Source organism: Taeniopygia guttata, chromosome 3 (genome assembly GCF_048771995.1).
Source record: "Taeniopygia guttata chromosome 3, bTaeGut7.mat, whole genome shotgun sequence".
NCBI lineage: Eukaryota > Metazoa > Chordata > Aves > Passeriformes > Estrildidae > Taeniopygia > Taeniopygia guttata.
In genome coordinates this window covers 52,606,402-52,625,342 of record NC_133027.1, presented here as the reverse complement: position 1 = coordinate 52,625,342, position 18,941 = coordinate 52,606,402, and the positions used below count along the sequence as shown (strand labels likewise).

The 18,941-nt window shown below is 36.0% G+C and overlaps 1 protein-coding gene across 22 annotated transcripts in view; it reads left to right on the top strand.

The window, feature by feature from the left end:
- Positions 1-3,835: 3,835 nt before the first annotated feature.
- TRDN (triadin) overlaps positions 3,836-18,941 on the top strand; it is a 225,855-nt gene continuing 210,749 nt past the window's right edge. For 12 of the 22 annotated variants that reach the window (XM_072926840.1, XM_072926835.1, XM_072926833.1 and 9 more), the window contains exon 1: positions 10,467-10,967. In XM_072926840.1, coding sequence (XP_072782941.1) covers positions 10,946-10,967 — 22 coding nt within the window. In that variant the 5' untranslated portion in view covers positions 10,467-10,945. Of the gene's footprint in view, positions 3,955-10,463; positions 10,968-18,941 lie in introns of those variants that run through there. The other 10 variants (XM_072926838.1, XM_072926828.1, XM_072926826.1 and 7 more) reach the window with 6 other exon arrangements.

The window sequence follows — 18,941 nt, the reverse complement described above, 5'->3', positions numbered from 1 at the left end:
GTATTTCATTTTGCCTTATTGGTTGCGACTGTAAAAATAGAAGCTTGATTTGAAAGGAGATCCTTTTAAAACCCTTTCAAGACTAAAGTGTTCATACAAATCATTCTGTTAATTATAAATCCTAAAAATTATGCAAATAATCTTTTTAGCGGTGAATTAATAATGTTAATTATTTGAAAAATAGCATCTAAGTGTGGGGTTTTTTTTTTTACAAAAATGTGTCAAAGTATTTAAAATTCTCATGCTGAGTGTACATTTTAATAGTTCTGAATTATTTGTTTTTTAATAGTGACAGATTAATACTCCCTATACTATTTTGATATTTAGCAACAGGCACAGGAGGCAATCATGGGTGTAAAATTGTTACACTGGGATCCAGATTCTTGCACAAATTTGTTAAATAATTTAGATTTCACATCTTAATGTTTCAATTTATTTGCCTGTGGCACAACTGAAATAATGCTAATTGGAACGCAAAAATTGTAGCAACTAAGAGAGACGCATTCCAGTAAGGCTCTTAACCTCTTCTTTAGAGTTGTGTACATGAATTGATGCCCAGTCTGAAAATTTGTCAGAAAATAATTCTCATGACCAGGGCATCAGTATGTACCTGGATCAGAACGTTTAGTTTGTAAGTTATTTGATGTTCCCATATCTTTTTAGTGTCCCAAAGATATGCTTATGTCTAATACTTCTTCTGGTGAAAGGTAGCACAATCTAAAAATCAAGATAACCACTTACCCTTGCCTCCTGCAGCTGGTGCTATAGCAGTGGACCCTTGCCTTCAAGCATGTTTAGACACAAGTACCACAACACTGCTACTGTTCAAGCTGGGGCTCTCTATAGCTTTACATCTGGACCACTGATGGAAAGCTTTGAGCCCCAGAATTTTCCAGTATTTTGTCCTGGGATTTACATAACCTGTGACTATGATGAGGTAGGCTGCTACCACTGTGTGAGACTACTAGATAACACTCAAATCACGAACTACTGGATTTTGTACTGTGAATCTGTAGTATTCCAAAGAAGAAAAAAGAAACCTAGAAAAGCTACAAAATTAAAATAAAATCTGAGAGACAATATCTTATTACTCTCAATCATGGAAATAAGGTTTCAGTTCTGTGAAGTGTATGACATTATTTTATAAATAAATAAATAAAAGTGAACCACAAGGTTTATAAAGAAATATAACTGATACTATATACTCTCTTACATTGAGAATAGCAAATAATAAAGGAATGTCTGGCTACCATTCATTCATACATTCATTCATTCATTCATTCATTCATTCACACATTCTTTCCATAACCTGACTCAAATTCCCAGCTATGTTGTGCATTTGATGAAGGACAACTGACCAAGTGACTGCAAAACTTTCAATAACTCAATAAAATTATCTTTCAGTATAATCATGGCATATGCATATTTTAAATTAAATACTTATGTTTACAATTATTGATTGCATATACAATGCAAATACACAAGCAATAAAGTACATAATCAACATTTTGGTTTTGAAAATTCCCACAGTTCTCACTTGCTTTAGCGAAGATCTTTGAAAACTCTGAAAATTTGTCTTTAATTGATCAAGTTGGGTGAGAAAGAGGTTCTTTGGTGACTGAACCACTACTTCAATGCATGATCAACAACTAACAGAAAGCTTCTTCCAGGTAATTATCAGAAATAACTTTCACAGCCAAGCATTTTTCATATCACAGAGGAGAAAGGGGGAAAAGTATGTTGTACCATAAATTAAATGTTTTGTTTGCTCTTTTTTCTTCTTAGTGATGATTCATTTCTGATGGGCAACTGAAGAAAGTTTTATACATATGAAGACACAATATCACTGACACAGGACTGTGAGAAGTCTTTTTTCTTCGTAGATTGTGTTCAGTTCAGTCCCCTGAGCTATTGCATCAGACAATATTGCTCTTTCCCAGGACTCAGGAAAAAGCAATGTTTGGGATAATTCTCTACCTTCTTGAAAGAATGCTTATATTACACCAGACTGTCTAACATATCTACTCCAGTCTTTAGTTTATCAGAAAGTTTATAAGATTTTGCTTGGGAAGGAGACTCCAAATTTTACTCTTATTCATCCCTGACTAAAACAGGCAATGTGGAAGAGCCTGTAGGTTGGGTTTTACACCTGAAGGTGAAGGAGAACTGGTAACGTGGCAGAATCCTTCCCACTAAGGACTCAGAAACACTGATAAATGCTAGTGACGAAATCCTAACTGCTCAGCAGTGACTGACACAGATGTTATTTTTGCAGATAACAGTCTTATGGTACACGAAGCATTAGTCATATCTTTTAAATAATTCAGCAGAATATTAATATAATCCAACCGCCTTGCTCTTAAGAGTGACAGGTGTGTTTAAATTAACCCCTCAAAAAACACCCAGACCGTCCAAGACATGAATTTACTTCAGGACCACCAGCTTTAAGTGCCTGATTTTCCACAGTTTTTGACTGCAATAAAAGGGTTGATAGACACTACATACTCAGACAATGTAAAAGAATTTTTTTCTCTTTCTGTTATGCACTGATGTCAGTCTTTTAGGAGGAAAAGAGCAAGAGTCTTGTCCCAGTCCACTGGTGTTAGTATGGAGTGGAAAACTGGAGATATTACTCCGAGTGGTTTAAAAAGATCATTAGGATTTAGTCTGCCAGAAGTGTTTACCTGTTGCTGTCAGGGCACTACTGTGACAAATGAAAAGTTGGGGGTCTTTTAACTAAAACCAAAATTTACTGGTGGGGAGAATGGGGGTAAGAAGGATTGATTTGACAATTGCTGTAAAGGAAATGGGATGGCATTATTTACAGAGCAGGTTTGTCAACTCAGATAACATAGGGGAACTGGGGTCGTAACTCTGCTTGTGGCATGAAAAACACACTACTTGCAGTTTTCTGCCTCTGCATAACCTTCCCAGGGCTGTTGGGCTAACCCACATTTCCGTCAGGCACCTCTTTGCAGTATATGGGTCACAAACATGATTTTGAACATTAGCTCCAGTTTGGTGATGTATGAAAAGTGTATGTTCTGGTTGATTGTGCAAAATGGATATTCTGGTGGATTGTACTTTCAGCCCTGTGTTGTGTGGCCTTTGTTATTTCTGCAACTAAACCGAAGGTTTGCCCCATTCAGCTGTCATGCTCTGGTTCCTTTTTGCAGAACAGACAACATTTTCTGTTGCTACTCTGAAAATGTGGATAATAGAAATATTGTTATATCTGCTTTCCTCAAAGATTGACTACAAGCTTAACTACTTTCCCTCTCTTAAGGAAAAAAATGCACAAAACCACAAAACAGCAACACCAAAACCCCTTTCTCAATTGTCTGTACCACTGTAACAAAAAATGTGTTTTTTCCTTGTTAATCATAAGGCAACATTTGCTAGGTGAAACAGAATCCAAATATTAAGGCTACATTTTCTTCACAAAACCTTCTCCCTGACATGAATTTGCACAAAACCCTGAACTTTCCAGGTAGTTGAGGAAAGCGGAGGAAGCAGAGGCGACCAGAGAGAAAAATCTTTAAGGTAAAAGGCATATAAAATAGGATTTTAGACAAATGTCCACTCCACAGACTGCCTATGACTATAAAAAACCACAAGTATTGTTATAATTACTACCAAGACCCACAAAATGACCTCAAGCACATGCCCTTGTACTGGAGGCCAGATCTTCCATAAAATATTTGTGTCCCAGTCTGGATTGCACAAGAGCTGGACGCACTGCCCTGCTGGCTGTGGCTGTGGGCCCCTTCACCCGCAGGGAGCACCTGCCAACAGCTCCTTGGCAGCTGCGCTTTGTGCCCGCTGCACCAGCGCTGCACGCTTCCCTCAGGCCCTGGGAATGCAGCCGGCAGCTTCCAAAAGTCCCCGGTGCCCTTGCCTTGCCTTTTGAGTTCTGGGAACGCAGCTGAGGATCTTCTACTTTGTGCCTCTGGGGTAATAATTTTTTTTTTTTTTTCCATTTAAACTGGGAATTTGGAAAAAGAATGGGTGTAACAGTCCTTTAAAGATATGTAGTCCTCTACATTTGGTCTACTTGTGTTATGCTCTTTCAGGGTGACTGGAGAGGTGAAAGAAAGACCTAGTACTTCTTTTCAGTAAATGCTTTGCAGAAAAATATTCTTTTTGGTTTCCCTTAGGAAGTTGACTACGGACATGGGTTGGAGCTTGGGCAGGAATCTAAACTGATTGACAATGACAAATGGTGGTGTATTATTGAAGGAAAATTAATATATATGTGCTCTGATGAGTTGTAAAGACATCAATGCTCAAAATTATTTTTCCTTTTAAAAGATCCCTTAATTTTTAGACATATTTTTTTCAGTGCAGTTACAGCTGTCAGCACTGACAAGGTTGAATTTACTAATTCATGTCTTCCACTTCTACTCTGTAAAGAAGCTAAATTGCCTAATGAAAAAGCTCCCAGATTAGATTTTCTTTTTAAATAGTGATGATGATGATAATAATGATAATAATAATAATAATAGTAATAATAATAAAGTGCGTTCTTCATCTGCAATTCCAGCTTTGATCTCTTCAAGACTGTGACGAGAATGTAGGAGAAAGAAAGCGGAACTAGAAAGAAAAATTATGGCTGTTGTCGAAACAAACTTTTTTATAAATCTGGTTTCTTTAATGTAATTTTTTTCTTAGAGATAGTAATTGCTGAAATAATTTGTCTGCTTTATATTTTTTCTTATTTGTTCTCTATCTGTCTCTCTGTATATTGGTGACAAAAAACAGATTCAATTTCTTCTTCAGCATTTTGCATCATATGTTCCTGTACTGCCGGATGGGTGACTGTGGCGCATAGAGTTATTTCATCTGCATGATTTTTATTTCATTAGAAAATTATTTATCCACTGCCAGGAACTGATATCTATCCTATCTGTTGAAATGCATAACTCAAGCAGGTTCTGATGTTCCTGGGCAAACAGGGACCTGGGAATAGCAGAAAAACCTGACATACAAAAAACCCAAACAAACACAAAACACGGGATACACAAACTCTTGGCAAAACCACTCTTAGACCTGCAGCTGTATTGCACACCGTAATGTCCAGGGAAAAATAAGTGCTTTAAAACAGCTTCTAATTCACTATGCCTAGATACTGAGTGTCAGCTCTCAGAAAAGTACAAAAGTGTCAAAATCCAGATAGACCTCGTGACACTTTGACTGGGTTTATTTAGAAAGCAAATATTTTGGCAATGTGACTAGGAGTGTTTAAGATTATAATGTACATAATGTACCATATCAAGCAGAAGAATACACTATTAAATGGAAAGGAAGATGAGATTTCCCCTTGGTTGTGAAGGTCAGCCTGAGCAGATAGTTTAAAGGATCCTAAAAAGGGTTCAAGTTACTGAAGCTATTTGATACTTAGTTTTACTCCATGTTTTTTTCCTCAAGACTTGGCATGAAAACTGTCTTTGTCTTTTCACATCAGACTTTTATTCAAAATTTTCTTTCTCTCCATCTGTTTTTGGCAACATGCGTGACTATGGTCATATCTGGAAAAAAAAACACTAAATGCAGATTTCTACTGAAACATTTCATAAGTATAAGATGTAAAGACAAATATAAAATGTATTACTGGGAATTTGGAGCTGGGTTTGAAATTTGAAGTTCAGGAGCAATTTTGCTCTTTGTCTAGGTATTTCTGTGTGATATATTTCTGAGATATATTTTTTTCAACATAAAAACTTGGTTTCAAATAATTTTTTTTTGAAAGTCAGTGAATTTTTTTAGAAAATTCCTGTTCTCAAGGAAAGTCATGGGAACTGAAGTCCCCTTGCTTTTCTTTGACCTGAGACCAAATACTTTGGTATATTTGAACAGCTCTCAATCAGTACTTGACAACAGTAATTCATGTTGTGTCAGAGCCAATCCCCATCTCCAATAATAATTTGGCAACTTTTTATGTTCTCTCCATGGTCAAGTTTGGATAGAGATTGTCCTGAAGAAAAAGACTACTATAGTGTACTTTTTGCAATTGTTTCTTAAAAAGGGTCAGCTCCAGATATTTCTTTCTCAGTGTCATAGAACTGTCTGTGAAACAGCTTCTGTGTGATTTTCTAGATGTGGAAGTAAAGCCACAGGTGCTAATGAAACAATACTCATTAAGAATAGAGTAATCAAAGGAAAAGTGTGTTACACGGAGATGCTAAAGGTCACCCAAATGCAGTCTACCTTGACATGCTGCAATAAATGCCCTCCCTGAACCTAGCTTATAGTAATAAAAGTTATATAAGTAATATAGTAATATAATATCATTTTTATTATATAGTAATATAATTTTTATAGATAAAGCAGAGTACACTGAAAACGCCCAACTATTCTAAGTTGGGGGCTGCTTTAGTCTGATTTCCTGCCATAGACTGCCTACTTAGGCAGCTTGCAAGAAGACTAAGTAGTATGTTCTTGCTTCCTGGAAGTAGTTTTATAATCAGTTGTCCTTTTTGGATGTTATAAAATGTTCATTATTCACACACCTTGACTGAAGCTACTTCAGCAGTTTTGCAGTGCAATGGCTAATAGGGATATCATCCATATGTCAGCAGAATAGTCAGTATCATAGATATTTTCTTTTGTACTTGCTGTGTTTCTACCATATAGCTTTGGAAGTGTCCTTTAATGAGCTCAGAGTGCCAAGGTGATGTGACTCCAGTGTTCTTGTCAGCTGTCCCTGAGCAGAGGCTGATTTGCATTCAGACCAATCAGTCTACAGTGACAGAGCTCCTTATCTGTCCATCAGTAGTTCACATTAAAGGATCTATTATGGACTTCAACCTACTGTCTACTACATATTAAATAAAAACTTGCTTAAAGGTTCTATGTATGCAATTCTCTGAAAAATGGTGCAAATTGATTTTTGAGACAAACATATATATGCCAAAATTTAACCTAGATCAGATGTGATACCAAGGTCTTGCTTTGTTTTTTATTTTGTGTGTGCTTCAGAATATCCAGAATATGTCTGTATTTTTGTCATGTTGATTCCAAAAATCTTGCAACCATTTATTATGAAACATCAATCACACATGGAAAAAAATTACTTGAGAGTTCTCTAATGGTCCATAGAAAGTCACAGCTACATCTTTGACTGATCAAGACTTCAAACGCACCAGAATGTGTGTTCCGATCCATACTGGAAAATGCAGTATTACCAGTGGGGCGGAATGAAAATCTCACCTAGAAATAACAGTATTCCTAAACAGAAATAAAGGATAAAAAGTAAAAGTCTGTTTCAGAGAAAAACAGCTTCATATGAAAATCAAAGCTCAGTTGGCAGACATAACTCTAATCCTATATTTGCTTCTGCTTATGTCTTTGTTACTCATTAGATTCAGTACCATTTACCCTCTCCTTGGCATTATACTTTCAGCCTATATTTAGTTCTTATCAGTCAACTGCTGGGTGTTTCTGATAAAAACTTACCCCATCTGATCCAGGGATATCATTGAGTGTATCAGAGTTAAAGTTAAGTTTCCTTTCTTTGACCCAGCTGTGCTGCTCAGCATACACTGGGATACAGATCTCTTTTCATATTAATAGTTTGATTCTCAGTAGGACTAAACTCTGAGAATTCATCAAATTGGTTTACTTTGTTCCATCAGTTAGAGCCCTAAGTAAATATGCATTATCTGACATCAGGGCACATGGTTACATGCAGACATTAGTAGCAGCATATAGTACATCCTTCTCCCCTCTTCCTAGTATTGTTACTTTTTTCCCTATCCAGGCAACTACAGAGAAAAGGGAACTGTCATTTTATGTTATCTAACACAGACGTGTGTATCTAAGGAATCTGGTGTGAGGGTGTAGCTGTTTCTGCACTTCCCTCCCTCCCTTTCCACCACTCAATGTGAGAACTGATCCCAGGACAGTTCATTCACCCTGTGAGTAGGAGCAGAACATCTATTTCTAACTTGAGGCAGGAGCATTTTCTCATTGTGCCCAAATCATAATCAGAAGAAATTATGGGAAACCTCTGTGTGTCAGGTTTATATATCGCAAGAACCAAAGTAGTTTTAGATTTTTCAGTTTCCATGTTGTTTGAGGAGCAAGGAGAGAAAAAGGACATCTTACAAAAGAATATTTCTGGTCAGGTTAGGCAGAAAAGGTTTTAATTAAAATTAATTTTTCAACATATAAACTAGGTCAGGAAAATATGTTTACTTTATTGCATGAAGATTTGTATAAATTTTGCAGTTTCTGCATACTGTGAGTTTCACAGATTAGTTTAAGAGAAACTCTTAAATCAAATCAGGAGCTAAAGTTTAGATTTTGAAAAAAACTTCAACTTTCCCTAAAAAAATTTCAGATTTTTGGTTGCTTAGACTTCTAAAGAATAAATGAGACATTCTTTATAATTTCCAAACAGCAATGTTTGTATTTTTTTCAGGTTGAACATATATGCACATACACATAACTTGTTTTATTTTAGTTCTATGTATTTTCACAAAGTCTGTGAATATCTATAGTAAATATGACACCCAGATCCCTTGACCTTTTCCTCCTTAAAGCGAGCAACTGTGTAACTTCCAATACACTTGCCTAAAGCCACATTTATATATGTAAGATATTGGTGCACATGTAATCTTTAGTGCGCTTCCCAGAATGAATATTCTGTGCATACAAGGGATGCAGAGGGTACCAACCACTTCTCTTTTGGTCACTGGGCTGATGTTGTGGAAAATTGGTTTCAAATCGAATTCTCTCACTTCTCCTGCTCCTGTATTTTGATTTCAGAATAACAGCCCATGACTGAGGGTTAGCATAAATAGTAACAAGAGAGTAAGGTATGGAGGAAGGAGGGCAGGTGGTAGGAGCTGAAATGTAAAATGGTAAGGGACAGGCAATCATATAGTTATACAAACACCTATGTCTGGATATAGTCCACAATCTCGGGATCTTGCTACATAAAACAACAAAAGACTCAGACATTAATTTTTCCCCATTTATCTCTCTCCCCAGATTCCATAATGAAGACTTTACTATTTTATTCAATTTTAATAGAAATACAAATCTGACTTCTCACAATTGATTAGCTCTGTGCTTCAGATGATCTATCTCACATCTCAAGCAAGTAGTAAAGCTGTCAAAACATAGGTGACCCCAAATATTTTACTGTTCATATAAAATGGAATTGCTTCAGCAGAGGAGATATAATTAAGAAGAACAAGGGATTTGCTTTAACATCATCCTTTACTGACCACTGACCTTTAATGGGCAGCTGTTTTGTTGATATGTGAATGTGAGTCCTCAGACTGTTCTGGTACTCATGAAAGGGTATTTTGAAGAAATAAGGTTTTACATAAAATCGCTTTATCAGTCTTAGGAGGATCTGCTGAAGAACCAGCTAAAGGAGCAAACAGAGGGTTAGAGGGATGATCAGAAAAACACAGAGTACTTAGCATCAAGTAATCAAAACTTGTCAGTGCAAAACATCTGGTCAGTAGACCTAAAGAAGAAGGGGGCTCAAGCACTGATTGCAAGCTTTGGCTCGATAAAGCTACCATTTTCAGACAGGTGGCAGGTATGAAGTGTGTTAACAGTAGAGGGAAGAGAAAAAAACCTGGTGGTGGTTTTGCTGTTCAATGAACCTTTGCTTCTCCATCTTGTGCATTGGATAAATAGATTCCTTTCTCCACACTTTGCCACAGAGCCAGGTGCCTATATCTCCTGGGGGAAAGATGAGAAGTGTAAATGCCAACTCATGTAGCAGAGACAAGGTGACTATAGGTTCACTAGCAAGAGCTGTTTAAGATGGTTTCTGGTTTCATGTGACGATGACATTTACATAAAGGTATGCTGGCTTGAGTGCACTTTTCTGCTAATTTCATTTTCAAGCTATTGGCCACATACGTAATTCTACACCAGTGAAATTGCAAGCAGTGAAAGGAAATGATTGCTCAGGTTTTAAAATAATTATTCTTATTTGAATTGTTAATATTTTACTTTCTCTAAATGCTTTTAAGGATCTACTTGTTTTAAGTTTTATAAAATCTTTTTAAAAATCCTAGAATTTTTGAGCTACTTAAATATTTCCATGAATCAGACCCAGAAAAACAAATCTGGTCTAGTTAATATTTTTGCATATTGCCTTCATGTATCTGGGCTATATAAAATATTATTATTAAAATTTTTAGCAGTGTTCTCTAATACTTAGATGAACTTCACAGGTATAGGTGATAATTGCAGCAAATCAGAAAAAGACCAAAAAAAAAAATATTCCAAGCCAATTTTATTGGTTTACATTGGTGTCTTAATTGGTTCTGAACTGCAATAAGAGTTGAAGTGGAAAAAATCACCTAAATTTACCCTCCCCCTTAGTCAGCCGTGAGCTTCATAAGACCCTCCCTAAGCCATATAAGGCCAGGAAGAATGTGCTAAGCACTGAGTGTGCTAAGAATAAAGTTGTACTAGGATGGATAAGGTTACTTTGAACTCTATATTTCATGTTTCCTGACATACACCCCAAAGAACTGCAATAATGCTAGCAAGGCTGTAGGAGCATTGAGCAGTTCTTTCCCAGTTCTTTTGATTTTTATTTCCTCTCTATGCATTCCTGTCCTGTTTAGAACTGTGATTCTTTTTCATTTTATTTGTGATGTGCATGGTTCCGAGGATATTAGAAAAACGTGCTGAAGGTTCACTCTGAGGCATGGCTATTTTTGTTAGAAGCTGATACTTTAGACTGAGCTTTAAGTGTTGCCTCTGGAAGGTCTTGGATTGTTCTAGGAGACCAGGTCTGCAGAGGAAACAGACATTTCAGGGTGCATAAAAGAAGGAACACGATTAGGAAAAGCAGAGGACCTCCCTCCTTCTCATTCTGCAACTCCTGCGAGAGTCAGCAACCCAGAATACTATCTAAGCTGCCACAGTAAATCTTGACCTTTTAGACAGAGTACCTCTTACCGTCATCATGGCCGAGATAACAGCAGAAGGTACAGTAACTCCTTTCAAATATAATTAACAAAAAATGATATGTGCTTTAAAAGTTTAATTGAACTGGCATGTCAAAATAATTTGTTGTTCTTAGCAAATATTATTTTCACTCCAGGATTCCTTTATTCCTTTTTATTTTTCTTTCCTGTTTTTTCTTTTTTTTCCTTTTTTTTTTTCTTTTTTGCTTTTTTACTCCTGTAGGCTGAGTTTTTACCAGTTACTAAAGCAAGCTCTGTGTACACCTCTAAAAATAACCTTAGTTTCATTTGCAGAACACCATTATTTAGGCAGCTCCATTAGAGTGATACAAACAGGGAATGCCTGAAGTTCAGGGTGTTCTATTCTCAAGTCTTTGCTCAGAAAAAGCTTTGGTGGTTCCTTATAATCAGAGATTTACTAGAGTCAGAATAGCTTCATTTGTTGGCCCTGATTTTTCCATAGGGAGCACAGAGTATTTTTGAACTGTACATGAAGTTACTGAAGGGTAAAATGTAAAAATACCCCTCTGCTATCCCTATTTAGGTAGACTTCTAAGGGAGCCAGTGAAAATTGTGCTAAAATAAATATGCCAGATGTTGGCCTGCAAAAATGAAAGGCAATTGTATTAACCAATAAATACATATTCTAAAATGTGAATGTTTCATGTACTTTAGTATTTCCTGACATTCATATTTAAATAACATTTTAGATGCAAAATAATATTTTATCAGCTGAAATCAGAGTATATATTTAAAATGCAACCATGTTTAATACTGAATATTTTAGTTGAATTTCACTCCAACATTTTTTTTGCAGTGCTTATCCGAATTTAATAATAACATTTAATAACTACAAAAATTTTAAGAAAATGTTTTTTAAACAATCTTCTGAGAATTACTTTATTCTATTTCTCATGTTATGTAGTTTTTCAGTGCATGAAAGACATACTTTTCATCTTCCATTTTTTTATTGTTCATACCTGTAAGAGGATCTGCATTAAGTGCTATTAGAAGGTGATCCTTTTCCTTCTTAAAGGCTGATGTTAGGACTGTGACAAGTAGCACCATCCTTGCTTGATGTCTGGTTAGCCACATCATGGAGGCAATGTGATTTTTTAATCAGCAGTTGGACTGACCTATGATTTACTTCTGGATGCAAATACTGCCAAAACAGGTGGCTCAGCCTGACAGCTGTAACTCAAATACTAACACAGATTTATTCAGATATTCTTAACTAGGTTTGTTGGAAACACTGGTTATTTTCTATCTGTTTTGAGGCAACTCTGTGAAATAACCAAATTAGTGAGATTTTTGATCCAAAATTAATGGCAAAAAAATATAAGACTTCCCAATCAATTTGACTTTTCAGTCATTTACCTTGTTAAAATAAGAAAATTAAAGATTCTAGAATGAAATAAAATGCCATAGAATAAAAGAAATCAGAGTCTGAAAATGTTTTTATTTTGTTTGTATAGTGTTTTTACAGGAGCGTTTTTACAGCTGTAACAGTGTGTGTCTTCTGCTGGGCTTTTTGTACAAAGCATAGACTTAGATGATAAAAGGCATCAGCTCCCCAGTAAGCTGATCTTCCACATGACAAGGAAATAAACTATATAATTAGTTTAGTTTAGTTTAGTTATGTTTGGCTTAATTTCATTTTGTTTTCATGTACTTGGAATTCACTTGTAGTTATTGACTGATTTTTAAACAATGTATCCACAAGATGGAAATTTTATTTATGGCAAAAAGTAAGAATTCAGCCTGGAGCTAATATTTCACTGCAGTTTGTTTTCCTCTGGGGCTAGTACCGGCACTCACAGTCTGAAAGTTTAGATATAAACTTCAGCAATGTATAGTTTGGATAAACAAAAAAGTATTCAACTACCTATTACTTCACACAGTTTAATTTGTTTTGCATCCCACTTCCCAGCCCATGATTCTCTGGGCTCTTCATGACTTCACTAGGACTAAACCACTTGCTCCTTGCAATAGGTATTTATAACTTTTTTTTCCACTGTCAGTCACAGAGCCAGACTCTTGGGCTCCTTGCCTTGTGGGGTACCATGCTGACACATCAGAGAGCAGGGCACAACAGCAATTCAGGCACTGCCATGGACAGGGTGGTTGCTGGTTTAGAGAGATGGCCCAGGCCTGGCAGGATGTGCTGGTGCACATCTCAGAGCTCTCTTTCTGCCAGCCTGTGTCAGGACAACAGGAGACGAAGAGAAGAAATGGGGAGCTCTTTCAGGTCAACAGCATGATAATGACAGTGAGATTAAGTAACTTAAATATGTAGCCAATAAGCAATTACCCTGCAGTGTCTACTTGTACCAAAACCCACATTTGCTACTTACTCTTTTACACAGCTACAAATTGTTAGTTGTGGAAATATTAGTGAAATGTACACTTGAAAGACAAAATGAGCTCCCTGAAGACAGCAATTCATAAATGTCCTTAAAAAGTTGGCAGGACCTATGTCTCTAGTTGTCAAGTATTAAGGAGAAGATTCCAAAGGATTATCTTCAGCATTCTCATATTACATGTCATTGCAATCACAGAAATGTACTATTAAAAAGTGGAAGTCCTTAAAATTGTATAAAAAAAAATACAGAGACTAAGTACTCTGTCTTTGCTATACTCTCAGGATCGAATATTAGTATTAGTCATATTATTACAATGAATACTAATTATTGCTCTTGTTACTATTATATTTAAGCAGTTACTGAGTATTCTTGTAGCAGCCAGGATATTTTCTGCGGTCCACTTAAGACTTTGTCTAAAAAGCCTCAAACTACATTACTCCACTGTGTCTATGAACACAGGAACACTGGACTCAGTGGCAGATGTAGCTGGAGCTGCCACCACTGAAACACGAACAGAAAAAGGCTGACACCTCTGAGAAATGGCTTCTGCCAATGTACAGCTTAATCTGTATGTGCACAACAGCTCCAGCACCAGCCCTATAGATGGTCCTTTCTAGTCCAATCTCCTGCAGGTCACAGTGCAAGGTTGATGGGCATCCCCTGACACTTCATCCTCCCACTCAGGGAAGAATGAACAGAGGCTCAGCTCTGCTTGCTGCAATGCTCTGGAGACTGTGCACTGATCTAATCCAGGAAGGTGAGGAGAGGAGAAAGACAAGGTTCCTGTGCCAGCTGTTTGTCTGCCACAACTTATTTCCCCAGTGGAGCAAGAGAGAAGCAGGAGTCAAATAGAAATGTGACAGTGAGTCACAGCTTGGTCCTTATTTTGCTGCTGAGAGCTGTGCAACTACATATTTCCTCTGTCTGGGAGCAGGCTGCAAGGAGACAGGCTAGCCCCAAGGCTACACACAGCTTGTCAGTGACAAAATCAAAATTTGCTTCTGCATTTCAGCCCTTTTCTCAGGCTATTGGATAACTATGAAAAGTTTTAAGGTGTAAATCATTTCAAAAGGCAAAAAGATGTGTATGCTTGAAAATTAACAGACACAAAACTACTAATGTATGAGAAATAACACACAAGAGCCAGAGGATAAAATCCCAATTATTTTATGAGTGTGATGGTCAGAAGCTAAATGAGGTATTCAATTGGCAAAATATTTAATGAAGGCACACTAGAAGCAAGAGGCAGATAGCTACTTCTCATGGTAATTCATGAGTTGCTACTAGATGTGCCAGTTGTGCTGACTGCAAAAAGGACCTGGTTGAATAAATTGGATTAGATGATTCATTTTGATGGCTAAAGGCATACGAGGTGTTTCTTACCCTCCTTTCTCACAGCTGTTTATGCTTGGAGGTAGGATGTTTATATCAAATCTATTTACACCTAGCAAATTTTCAAAATGAAAAGATGTCTTCTTTTTCTGCCTTTCAGTGTTGATGAGGAAAAAGATAGTATACCTATTACAGTAGGGTAAAGAAAACACAATAATTTTAGCCATGATTTTTTGAAGGATTCTGTCTGTTCTTGTTCAGAACAACCAGGTAAAATCAACCGCCTAATTACACAAAGTAAAACGAAGCCAGAAAACTCACACCTGCCTGTGAAAAAGTCATTGTGGGGAACAGAAGCTCCAAATTCCTACTGAAATTCCTTAAAAATTATATTCCCCTGTGACTGTGGACCTGTAAAACTGTGCTGGTTTGGCTTCATCCTTGATGTTTTCTCATAGCCTGTTGAGGCAAGCATCAGGCCAGATTGGTTACCTTCACTTCTAGGTTTAAGAATTTGTGGACAAGGCTACTCAAAGCCCATACAGTATTTATGTGCCTTCAGTCAGTACAAGGCAGCACTTACATGCAGTTTGTTACCTTAGGTAGCCCCTTAGAGAGTCTGAGGTTTAGTTCTGGGCAGCAGGAAGGCTGAAAACCTATAAACAAGAGAGTCAAGCTAATGCATCAAGTTAGTACATGACAGGTTAAAACTGTGTTAGCTCCTGCTGTGGGCAAACAGCTGGACTGTAGGTCTGAATATTTATTCACTTTTTTTTTGAAAGATCACAAAGAACCTTGTGATCTTAAGAATTCGGAGCATATTTTAATGTTGCTATATAATGAGAAATGTTTTTAAAATCCTGCTAGTGTTTTCAAGTTATCGGGAAAATCAGTTACCACTGACCTAAAAATGAAATCTGCGCAACTACTTACATTCTCAGAAATCCCAATCTACAGTTTCAGAGACCTAAACATTGAAAAAAAATCTAGTCTAGAAATATTTTGAGTACTTTCAGCCATTGCCTGAAATATAAATACAGAGTAAGAGGTAGATTTATTATCTTTTTACTGTTCAGTTCTGGAAAGCAGAAACTGTTTTACTTTAAAACATTTCATAATACAGGTCTGGCTTCAGTTCAGGACATACTGAGGAGAGAGAAACAAATCAGAGTTACCCCATTTGACCCAGCTCATCCATTTACAGAAATGAAAAACTTTTTCCTTTCTGATGCTGACAGTCACTGGTTTCTTCTCTGTTTAAAAAGATTGAACTAGTGCAAATTACTCATTTTACCAGGTGAACCATACTACGGTAGTAGAGGGTGAATTGCTTAAAACCCAAAAGACACTAATATGCTAACCAAATACAGCCCTTCTCAATAAATTTGTGCCTTTTAGAGAGAAAAATATCCTAAATATCTGTCTAATAAGAAAAGCTATATTTGGGAATAATTTATCCAGATTATAAGTTTTTTCATACTGGGTTTTTTTTTGTTGTTGTTGTTTTTTAATGCTGGAGAATGGTAAACAATGCATTTCTCTTTTGCTAGATAATGGCTGCATTTTTACTTGTGCTTTCTGTCAAGCTTCATAAGGATGGAAATTTTAATTCAATTAAAATGGTACAAACCCAGCAATTTAGAAATTGTTTATATGTGTATATTTACACACTTAGATAATAGAAATAGGTTAAATAGAAAAAGTCCATTTTAAATATAAGCTCTCTTGATAAGCTAAATGATTTAATCAACAAATATGGTGCTATTTCTAATTTAGGTTCTTGGAGACTGCATCCTGTAAGAATGTATAACTGAGAGAGCTAATTTTCCTTCATGCAATGTTTATTTAAACATTAATTTATTCAAAGGTTAAGGAAGAAAATTCTTATTTTTTTTAATACATATTAGTCCTTGATATAAATAAGATAATAATTGAGTTCAAATAGTAAAATAAATTGAAATTAGGAACAGATTCTTTACATTTGCAAACAGGCTATACTCTCAGAAAAAGGCTGCCTTAATTTGACTCCATCTGCTTAGCCAGCGATTTCCAACAATCAGTGATTTCTTTAACTTTTTTCACAACTGTAGTAACTTGATCATAACTTTTTTTCATTTGTCTGTTTAAATGAGTGTGTTTTCTATAAATAGTAATGGAAAATTGTAGTATTATAAAAGTGTGGTCCTTAGCACAGGATTTTCTTAAATTAATTTTTAATTTAAAGGGCATTTTTTAAAATGACATTTCTAGAAAACTTTAGTTCATGATTTAAAAAGCATCAGCAAACATGTTCCCTGCCTATATTCTTCCACTGCAGCCTCATTTTAGTGGGTGTTAAAAAGGAGGATTGTTGAGCAGTGATACTGAAATGTCTTCAGAGAGGTGTAAAACAGGAGCACAATTTTTTACTGATTTAACAGCAAACCAAAGGTATGGCCAAAGAGAACTTGCAGAGACAGACAGGCTTCATATCCTTGCTGCTTTACATTGACAGACCAACCTGGTCATACAGTACATGAAGTAGATAAGCAAGAAATAAGATATAAAGTCACTGCATATAGACACTTAGCTTAAAGTTGTGTACAACCAGCAGTGTTTATTATCCATATGATCCCACCATCAGTTCTCTTGTCAGCTTTAAACATTTTTTAAAAATATGTAATATTTTAGTCGTATCCCTGTACCTTTATATAGTATGTTTTGCTTCGGTGCATTGGAACAAACCATTCAGACTTTAGATTCCTGAGTGGGAGTGTGTTTAAACTCTATGTGGTCAAAAGGGATTTAGTTTCTGGTTTTTTACCTAATATGTGCCTATAGCAGAGTTGATTTATGTAAGAAGGTCTATTTCGGGACTTGTGAAGCAAGTGCATGGCTACAAAATCTTTGACTAGTGGTAGAGATAGTGACACCAACAGGTAGCAGAAATACCAGAGGACATTGCTGACAGATCTTGTTCTGTCCCATGTTCTGTCCTTTTCTTCATAGCCTCTGATACTTTTTTTGTCCCTCTCCTCTAAATGCAAAACATAATGAGACGAACATCATAAAGCACACTGTAGTAGCTACATTATTCTTTAGACTCATTATATTTTGAGTAAAAGAGATGAACTAATGAAACAGGTCATGCAATGTAGATGAGGCTAAATAGAGAAAAAAAACCCACAGGAGGTAGTGATATTTTTAAAATATTTTTATTTTTTTATTCCAAATTGTCCATATGCTAAAACTTACCTATGTTATACTTTCCCTCAAATTAGTTCAGTTGCTCAAAATCATAGTCAGTGCTGAGCTTTATCCTTACAAATCAGAATGAAAAAGCTGTGGCTTTAAGTCTTGAATAAGCCTCATTTGAGTCCAGGGACAGATTTGACCTTCTTTTGGAATAAGTCTGAGAGCACAGTATGATCTTGTATCTGGTGTAGAAGTTCTGCTTGGTACCATGCAAAGGCATTTACCATAAGAAAGGAAACCTTTAAATGCCAGGCATAGAAAAACTTTCTCACTGGAGAAGTCTCCTCTTTCTATCTTCAAAGATAGTTTTAAAAATCCTTTACAAATATGTAATGAGTAAAGACCTGCTACTCCCTGAACGTGCTAATGTTCTCACAACTTCAAAAGTATCTCTGTACCTTTGCCTGGAGTCAAATTGTCAAAGGCACAATGCATATAAGCCTTTGTAGCCTCCTTTGGTATGTAAATTAACTCATTTTTTCCTATATTCTATTATGTAGATTTAAGTTGTGGTTCTCTATGCATGTCAGGAAGGCTAAATTTTATTTCAGTCTTTGCTGAGAGGCTATTCACAACTGACAAAATTACCATAAATATAGTTTTCTGGTAACTATTTTACTGTTTTTAGAGGCATAATTTAATACATCTATTCAAATGTTAAGCTCCTTATTTTGCATTGACCTTTTCCTCCTATAGCAGGTAGGACCATAATTTTGACTTCAGGTCTATCCATGTAACTCTTAATGAAGTCAGCTGTATCAGTACATGAACACATCTGGTGCAGGATACACCTTAACACCCCAAAGAAGTGATAACTCATGTATATGGTTCTCATGTTCAGGTTATATACATTGAATAGTTTGTAATCCCAATATTTAAACTCTAACTGCAACATAAATTTAGTATCATTTCAATGGCTTTTTCTAAGCAATTTTTCTAAGGAAAACGTTAAAACTCTCTTTTTCCTAGAAGTTTCTTGCATCATCATTCATGATAGGAGCATTTTACAGGAAGACATCCAAAGCTAGACTCACCTTTTTATATATTTACTGTTGATTTTGTTTGT